The sequence below is a fragment of the Propithecus coquereli genome, unplaced genomic scaffold (assembly GCF_000956105.1).
Source record: "Propithecus coquereli isolate 6110/MARCELLA unplaced genomic scaffold, Pcoq_1.0 Scaffold48, whole genome shotgun sequence".
In the NCBI taxonomy this organism is placed as follows: Eukaryota; Metazoa; Chordata; class Mammalia; order Primates; family Indriidae; genus Propithecus; species Propithecus coquereli.
Window position 1 is genome coordinate 1,385,514 of NW_012150618.1, and position 9,954 is coordinate 1,395,467.

A 9,954-nucleotide genomic window follows, 5' to 3' on the forward strand; every position below is an offset into this window, starting at 1 on the left:
GAGGAGGAGGAAAGGATCTGGGATAATGTTTTTCTGGTTAGTAGGTAGAAGTTTAGGAAATGGCTTGAATGGAGATTCTCCAGAGCACTTCCTCCTAATCCCTTAGCCAACAGGCAAAAAATAAAGAGAATCATTGATTTCATTCTTTCCTTTTATATATTGCTAAGGAAAGAGAATTATAAAATCACACAGCTGTAAAGGCCTTGAGGTGGTAACGTTATATGTCATATAAGTAACCTAATAGATATGTATTTATGGAGCTTTTACTATGTGTGAACCCGTCAGAATAGTGAGTGATACAGACATGGCCCATACCTTTAAGGAACTCAAAAGTTCTTTCTTAGATTTTTAAGAAATCTAAGGCATTGATTAATGTCCTATTCTTTATGTATTGGCAATTTTAACAATAAGTGCTTTGCATTACGAAGATATGTCAACTTTAATATAATCATACATTTCAAAATTGTCACTTTTATGACATTAATAACATTTAAAATTGCTCTACTGAAAGTAGACATCTATCATTCCTCATTTATCCAAATAATGAAGTATTATTTATACCATTGGTGATATAAAGAATATGGCAATCTACTTCTACTATCTCCCTGAATCACTCATTCTGGTAGCTTCCCATTATAGTGTAGAATTTATATTGTTCAAAATCCTAACTTGGTATTTCAAAATTCTTATCTAGTTTTCACTCTTTTCACTCTAGTTTTCATTCTTTTTATCATTTCGTAAACCCTTACCTATTCCTTTTAACTACACCAAGTTCAAGGCAATTTATTTTCTTGAATTTGTTTCTGGTGACTCTGTAAAATTAAAAGCTCAAATATTTCAAGATTAATTTCCTCATAGAAGTAAATGTTAAATGCATTCTTGGAAGACATCCATACGCAATCAACAGAGTGTATTTTTGTTTATACGCAAGAAAAACAAAAGCATAATGTGAACATAATGTTTTCTTACTATAAAATTATATTCTAAGGTTACCAATTTGAGGGTGTTCTTTTTCACACTGCACTAACATCCCCACTTTAAGAACAATTGCTTGACATTGTTACAGATGTAAAAAATATTTTAAAACACAGCAATAAATATTAAAAAATAAAAGCATAATAATCACCAAAATCACAGGCTGACATTCCAGTGTATTTAACAAGAATATGATTACCTCAATACTGGAAAAGGATAGTGGGTGCCAATTTCTTGCCATCTGAGGTGGCACTGACAATGTGATAATAGCATAAATGCAGATATATTTCACTTGGCTTAACCGCTTTAAAATTTGGCACTCCGTGATGAATTTTAATTTTGAGTGATTTGTATTATTTAAAATTTGCACATAAAGTGGGACTTATTAATTTCTTTGTATTTCATTACAAATTTGTAAAGTTTGATTGACATAAAATGTGACTACACTGTACCTTTGTATCAGTTAGGGATTGAGTTTGGTTGTTTTTAACAAAAATCCAAATAATAATACCTTAAAGAATATAGTGATTCAATTTCTACAGCTATCATTGGCTCAGCCTCTTAAAGTTGTCAGAGCTTATGACTCTTGTAAGTCTCTTGAATTTTACTTCCTGGTGGCAACATGCTCTAGCACAGGTATCATATCTGTTGCCTGGGAACCAGGATGCAGGAAGGACCAGTACCTAAGTCAGGCATAGCAAAAATTTTCCAAAAACCCTTGCTGCTTCCAACAAAATCAGCAACTTTTTCTAAGAAAGGGAGATGGACCTTAGGTAGGCAACAAGTTTCTACCACAAGCTTTTGTTGGTTGGTCTCATGTTCATCTCCAGTCATTTCACATAGGAGGATAAGTAGCCTGTTCACCCATTAGTCTTACTAAGTCATTACTCATGTAAAAATGTCATTTGAAATACTGAATCCTCTACGATAAGTAAGTAGTTGCTTACCTCTTGAAAAATGCTTGTCAGTATACTTTCTGCATGATAGTGTGTAATTTATGTTTACATATAACATAAAGGATAAGGAGTTGAAGAGGACAACCAACATTTGAGCTTCAGGCACTGTGCTTAGTGCTTTCCATATTTTCTTATTTAATCCCGGATCACTTGAGGTCAACTGTGTGAGTTTATTACAGTAGAAGAAACTGAAGCTCTGAAATGTTAAATAACTTGTCAGGGTTCACGCAATTCTAAAGAAGAGCTGCTGCAATTCAAACTCAGATCTGTCTGACTCCAAGTCCTTTGTTTTTTCCATCATGCTATCTAACCTCTTAAAGTCTTCCATCACATAATCATATACAGTCTAGGTATTTTCTTCTGCCATTTGTCCTATATTTGCATCCCTGTAAATGTAATTCTCTGAAAATGAAAACTCTAAGAGGATGAGAACCAGAACTACATAGTTCTTTTACTAGTATACACAATGGCAAAAGTGAGTAATAAAAATGCTTGAATATAGAAAAAAGTAGTTTCTAATATTGTGATTGATACCTTTTTAACAATCTGATAGTCTCTGACTGTTTACATAAGGATGAAATTAAGAATGAGAAATGATCAGACTCATGTTCGTATGATTGTACCGTACCAAAGAAGTTATTCCTAGAAGGAAATATTAATATGTTACATAAAGGTCAAAGTATTAAAGAAACACTTAAAAGATTTGAAGATTTGTTTTCTTTAGTAATTTGAGATTGTATGGGTTTTTTAGTAGTTACAAACAGGACATTAATAATATGGTTGGGGCCCTGTTCTTCATAATTATGAATTTCTCTAGTAGAACTCAGGGTTCTTTCCCTGAGTATTAATTATAAGATTTAAATTTTGTTTCTTTTTTTAAACTTCATATCAGGATATGATTATACAAGCTCTTCAGAAAACTAATAACAGAAGTATAGAAGCAGCAATTGAATTCATTAGTAAAATGAGTTACCAAGATCCTCGATGGGAACAGATGGCTACAGCAGCTGCCAGACCTATTAATGCCAGCATGAAACCAGGTGATTAATCAAACATTTTTTTCTAGTCTCTTCATATACTGTAAAGTCTTAAAATACTTAATTATGTCAAATCTTTGCTCTTGTTAAAAGCATCCCAGTAAATGAAAGTTTCAAATCAAGATAACACTATAGTCTTATACCAGAATGAGTTTGAGGATGGGGCCCTCACATTTAAAAGTTAACAGGTAATTCTGATAAGCTGCAATCTAGGTTGAAAAGTACATGATTGGTTATACTGCAACTGAAATACATCTGTTTTTCCCTGCAAATGTCATCATTCAAACTATTCTTTTTTCCTTTTAAATTTTTTTTCATATTATGAAAATCGTAGAATTATAGAATATTTCAAAAGCAAATAAATAAGAAGAAAACACTGCTGTTTATAACCACAATATTTTAGTATGTTTTGTTTCCCAGTTTTTTTCCTGGGGGAAACCTGAATGGGTTTATATAAGTGTATTTTGATACTTGTTTAAACAAAACACAGCATCATACTAAAACCTATGTTATTCACTTAATACACCCTGCATAATTTTCCTTGTTATTAAATGTTTCACAAAATAATTTTAAGAGCCACACTGAAATAATTTATCACATATGTTATTTACACAGTCTCCTGTTTTGGACATTTGCCTTCTTTCCATTTTTTATTTGCCTTCATAGACAGCACCACAGAAATTACTCTTACAGCTAAATCTTTTACATACCCGATGATTTCCTAAAAGTAAGTTTTAGAAGACTTATAAAAATGTAAGGTTTTTTTGGCCGGGTATAGTGGCTCACCCCTAGAATCCTGGCACTTTTGGAGGCCAAGGTGGAAGGATCACTTGAGGCCAGGAGTTCGACACCAGCCTGAGCAAGAGCAAGACCCCATTTCCACAAAAAATAGAAAAATTAGCCAGGTGTGGTGGCACACAGATGTAGTCCCAGCTACTCAGGAGGCTGAGGCAGGAGGATGGCTTGAGCCCAGGAGTTCAAGGCTGTAGCGAGCTATGATGACGTCACTGTACTCTACCTCAGGTGATGGAGGGAGACCATGACTCAAAAAAAAGGGAAGGTTTTTCATAGATATTGCTGTCCAGAAATGTAGTACCAATGTGTATTCTCCATATCAGTTTACTATGGGAATACCTTTACTTGTAAAGCCTGGATATCATCATTTTTGTCTATTTAATGGCTGTGGAAATACTATCTATCTTGTTTTACATTCACATTTCTTTAATCACTAGTGAGACTGAATATTTATTTATTGGTTATTTTTTAATTGCCTTTTTAATTCTTTGTTAATCTTGTGTTTATTATTTTTTAATTGATTTATAAAAGGGCTTTATTCATCTTTTCATTCAGTAAATTTTTATTGGTCAGCCATTGTTTCAGGCTCTTTGCTCAGCATTGGGTAAGTTCCTGCCCTTTTGTGGAGCTTACATCCTAGTAAGGGAGATCAAATAATCACACAAATACATATAGAATAACAGCTATGTGAGTTTGAATGAAGAGGGGAGAGTTACATGGTATTGTGTTCTCGTATAATAAAGGCTGTTTTTTCTTTCACCTAATCAAGAAGATGAGAGAAAACCTTCCTAGAAACTGATAATAGAGCTGATACCTGAAGAAATGCAGGGGTTAATGGGGATGAGTTTAGTGAGGAAGAGTGTCCCTATATGTGGCTCCTGAGGCAGGTTTCGATGCCACAAAGAAATGAAAGTGGCTGGAGCACTGAAAACAAGACGTGAGATGTGACTGGAGAAGTTCATAGGGGCCTGAGTATGCAAGACTTGTTTTATTAATTTTATCCTTAGAGTAGTGGGAAGTTATGGAAGTGTCTCAAGTAGGGTAGTGACGTGATTAGATTTGTGTTGCAGAAAGATGGCTGCAGTGGATGAGAATGGATTGTAGAGGAACAAGGGAGGATATGGGGATAGGCTTGATAGGAGATACAGTAGTAGTTCATGGGAAATGAAGGTAATTTGGGCTAAGGAGATGGCAGTGGAGAAAAGTGAATGAATTAAGAGGAATAGGAACAGTAAAATTGACAAGGACTTGGTGAATTGACTACCTATGGGGAATGATGCTAGAGAAAGATGACTCTTACGTTTTTGGCTTAGAAAAATAGATGGCAGGTAAAACCCTACATTAAGAAAGGGAATATTAAGAGAGAACAGGATTTGGTGGGAAAGATCATAAGTCCAATTTTGGACAAAAGGTTGAGTTAAGTTCATTGAATTATCCAAGTGGAGGGGGATATTAAGTAGGGAGCTGGAGATGTATGTATGAGCCATGTGTATGACATAGGTCTCCTAAGGGAGATAACGTAGATAAAAATGATAAGATGGCCTGCAACCAAGCCTATTATTTAAAGCTGGTAGGAGAGGATAAACCTGCAAAGGAGATAGGAGAATTAGGTAAAATGGAGGGAAGAAAACCAACAAGGTTTTTGGTGTCTCAGAAGCCAAGGGAAGAGCATGTTTCAAGAAGGGGAGGGAATGGTTAAAATGCCAAATAGTACTAAAAAAAGAGATTGACCAAGATGAGAACTAGAAAATATCTTGTTGGCTTTAGTGACATGGTGTATGGTGTATTAGTTTGCTAGGATTGCCAAAACAAAATACTAGAACGGGTGGCTTAAACAACAAAGATTTATTTTCTCACAGTTCTGGAGAGTAGAATTCCCAGATTAAGTCACTGGCAGGTCTGGTTTCTACTGAGGTGTCTTTTTTGGCTCCTAGATGGCTGCCTTCTGGCTGTGTCCTCACATGATTGTCCCTTTGCTTGTGTACATGTCTGGGCTGTGTCTCAGAGTCCAAATTTCCTCTTACAGGGACACAGGTCATATTGCATTAGGGCTCACCCCAATGACCTCATTTAACCTTAATTACAAAATGCAGTCACATTTTGTGGCACTAGGGGGTTAGAACTTCAGCATAAGGATTTGGTGGGGGTCACAATTCAGCATGACAAATGGGGGAACTTGTTTCTATCCTGTCATGGGAGCACAATTCAGATGGGAGTGAGTTGAGAACTAAATGGGATGTGAAGTAGTAAAGAACATGAGTATAACTTCTTCGAGAAGTTTTTCTGTGAGGAGAAAGTGAGGGCATTAGCAAGGGTAGTGATTCTCAAACCATTGTGGTGAAGATCTTTGATTTTTTAAAAAAAAATTCCCAGTTCATCATGAATTGATAATTTTTAAAAATACAATGAAAATAAATTATTAGAAAATTAAATTTTAAAATGATATACAAAATATAAGTTTACATATTTCATTATTAGATTTAACAAACATAAGATTATTCTGTCAAATTTCTGTAGGTTTCTCAGTTCTCACTCAGCTTCTATACTTATCTTATAGAAGGCCCTATCTCTTTGTGGACCAGCACCAGACCAGATAACACTTCATGGTAGAGGTCTACATATTAGAGTGGAGGGAGAGTCTTTTTTTTTTTTTTAAGGAAAGAAACATGTTCAAAAGATGATTGGGAGACAACAGTTAAGAGGATAAAAATAAATATTCAAGAGAGAAGGTTCCTGAGAAGCCAAGAGGAGATAGGATCCAAAGCATATGATGAGGGATTATTAGCGTTAGATAGAAAGAGGAATAACCATCTTCTCTAACAGCAGCAAACAGGCCTAGGTTATGTAGAGAAGATGACGAAGGGAGTTTCTTTCATTTTTTTTTAGAGACAGGGTCTCACTCTGTGGCCCAGGCTGGAGTGCAGTGGTGCGATTATAGCTTAGTGCAGCCTCAAACTTCTGGGCTCAAGTGATCCTCTCGCCTCAGCCTCTGTAGTAGCTGGGATTGTAGGCATAAGCCGTAGCACTCAGCAAAGGAATTACTTTCTGATGTCTTCTGTTTTCTCTGAAGTAGTAAATTGAGTCATTTGCTAACAGTGATGAGTGAGAAACAGGGTAGACACTTTAAGAGGACTGAGGACTGACAATCATGGTAACCAAAGAAAGGAATTTACTGGTGGTACTGAGGCCATTTGAGGATGTTGATCATGAATTTATAGTACAATCAATCTGCCCATTACATCATCTTTTCTTACAGCCTTAAAAAAAAAAAATAGGTAGCTGGAATTACCCATGACCAGAGTTTCTAGTAAATAAGTACAAAATAAGACAGATAATATTCCCAAAAGGGTAATTTAAATCCTTAATCAGAGCATACCCCTTCTCTGCCTTCATTGGCTTCTCAGTCTGTCCAAACTCCTATCTATGGCCTCGCTGCCTGTCAGATGCCATCTAGTACCACTCTTCCCTACATCCACTGCTCTCTAGCCTTACTGGGTTTCTTTTTGTTCTTAGAAAATAACAAGCTCCCACCTCAGGACCTTTAACCAGCCTTAGCCTCATATGTCATCTCCTCAGAGGAGCCTTTTCTGACCACTGAATCTCATCACCTTTTATCTTTCTGTTACTCTCTATCTTTTAACACCATTTGTTTCATTCATATAGCATTCATCACACTCTGAAGTTACCTTATTTATTTATTTACTTCCTTATTTCCTGGCTCCTTCCCCAAGAATGTAGGTCACGTGGGGCCAGGGATGTTTTCTTGTTGGCCAATGTGCTTGGATTGCTTAGAGCAGTACCTGGCATATAGTGGATGCTCAATAAATATTTCGTGAATGGATAGAAAGGAGGAGAGGAGAAAAGGAATATGGAGGGAAGAAAGAAGTGATGGAGCATGGATTTATTTATTTATTTATTTTTTATTTTCCCTTTTAACAATGCAAGATGATAGAGCATGGATTTAAATTGGACAAAGTGTGTCATAGAGAAAGAGGAGGACTGATGAACTGGGGATTATTCTTGGAGATCTTAATGAAGTTGACAAACTTTTGCAATGGGAATAAACAAGAAAAGGGAGAGGAAGTTGTGGTTTGAGAGTATAAACCTTAACTTCTGCCCTTCTGAAGGAAGGGCAGATATGGGTGATAATCAAAATTTGAAATATGATCTTCAGAGTGATATTTGAAGAGGAGTGGAGAAGGGGAGGTCAAGAAGCTGAGAGCTGAGGGCAATGGATGGTTCATCCATGTAGATGTTGAGGTCACAGGATGATGGCAGGGCTTAGGGGAGACCAAATGCCAAAGTTGTGAGTGAATGAGAAAGGGCAGGTAGGAGCAGGTAGGACTGAGTGTGGCCTCTAGATGGCATGAGCTTCAAAAATGCCGGCTAATATTTGAGAGGACTAATAAGGACCTGAAAGCATAAATGGTAGAACCCCATCTTTCGGCCCAGTTTATTTTTAAAGAAAACCTTAATTTCAAAGGGCTGAAAAGGAAATAATATCAGCAGAAGAAAATCAGCTTTAAGGAGGTGGCAGGAAAGCTTGGAGCAGAGGTTAGACGTAGGAGCATTTGCTGGCTGTGGAGCAGAGCTGGTCCAGAGAGGGTACTGGAAAGTTTGAGAAGTGAGAGAACATGAAGAGCTCCAGGGGAGGCGCAGCACAGCAGGGATGGCCTTCTAAGCTAAAAGCAGGGTGAGTGACATGGTGTGTTTAGCCTCAGCTGGCTCATGAGACTGAGCCTGGTGGTCAGAGGACTTCTATGGCTTGCCCAGAATGATGATTTTCCCTGAAGTCACAGACCCCAAATGCTGCTCAACCTAGAAGAAAGGGAGTGTTAAACTGTACAGTCTGAACATTTACCAATTTTTTCTCATATGTGTTATTAAATATATTTTTGGCCAGGATGATGTTGATGTTTCAAATTTATGAATGTTTCTTATTTGTTTTGTTTTCTTTTTAATAGTGATAAGTGTTTTATGTATTTAGATCTCTACCTTTGTCATGCTTGGGAAGACATTCCCAAGAGGTACCCCAGTATTACTCAGTGTTCACTTTTTTTTCTAGTGCTTATATGGTTTCATCTTTAATAATGAGAGCTTTAATCCTTCTGGAATGTATATTTATATATATCATCTTTTTTATACCAGTGTACTTTATATATTTTTTAAGTGTATTCTATATTTTTTCTAACTGGCAAGACTATTCTATTTTAAATACTTCATTTTTTGTATTGTATATTTTCTTGTTTCATTTATTTGGAAATTCCATTAAAGACAGACACTGTAAAATCTTTTTTTTCACTTATGATTTTGACTCAAAGCTATAAAATCTATACCTTATTTATCGTTCAGCTAATTATCACCTACTATCTTTTTCTGTTTTAAAAGCCATATTAAAATATATTGAAAATTAATAGTTGCATCTGTAAAAATTATAAATGGACATGCCCTTTGGCTCAATAATGCCGTCTCTAACAATTTATCTACAGATACACATGCATATATATGAAATTATATCTGCACAAATTATATCTGCATTTTTCATTGCTGCATGTTTTTGTGTATAAAGCAAAAGACTGGAAATACCCTAAATGTCCATCAGTAGAGGAATTGATTAAATAAATCAGGGTACATCCATACAGTGAAAACATTTTTTTAAATGAGAAAACACTTTTTTCAAAAGTGATATGAAATCTTCATTTCTTAAAATGAAAACAGGAAGGCACAGTATATATAGGAAGTATACTACTATCTTGTATATCCCTAAATTATGATGATATTGGTTACCTTCAAAGAAGGAAACTGATTGGCTAAGCTGTGGTCCCTAACCCCAGGACTGTGTGTGGCCCATTACCAGTCCATGGCCTGTTAGGAAATAGCCGTGCATTGCCACCTGAGCTATACACCCCACCCTCCACCCATGACACCCCACACTCCTCATCCCTAGTCCATGGAAAAATTGTCTTCCATGAAACCAGCCGTTGGTGCCAAAAAGGTTGGAGACCGCAGGGCTAAGGGACAGAGGTGGGCATCATTTTGTACTTTGTGAATTTTGAGCCATGAGTATATTACCTAGTCAAAAATAAATAAAATTTTTTTTTTTTTTTTAAATGGAGTCTCACTTTTGTTGCCCAGGCTAGAGTGAGTGCCATGGCGTCATCATAGCTCACTGCAACCTCAAACTCCTGGGC

The 9,954-nt window shown here is 36.2% G+C and overlaps 1 protein-coding gene across 2 annotated transcripts in view; it reads left to right on the forward strand.

Moving 5' to 3' along the window:
- Nucleotides 1-9,954, forward strand: part of LATS1 (large tumor suppressor kinase 1) — a 46,506-nt gene that overhangs the window by 20,078 nt on the left and 16,474 nt on the right. For both annotated transcript variants that reach the window (XM_012655562.1, XM_012655563.1), the window contains one exon: nucleotides 2,824-2,971. In XM_012655562.1, coding sequence (XP_012511016.1) covers nucleotides 2,824-2,971 — 148 coding nt within the window. The remainder of the gene's footprint in view (nucleotides 1-2,823; nucleotides 2,972-9,954) is intronic.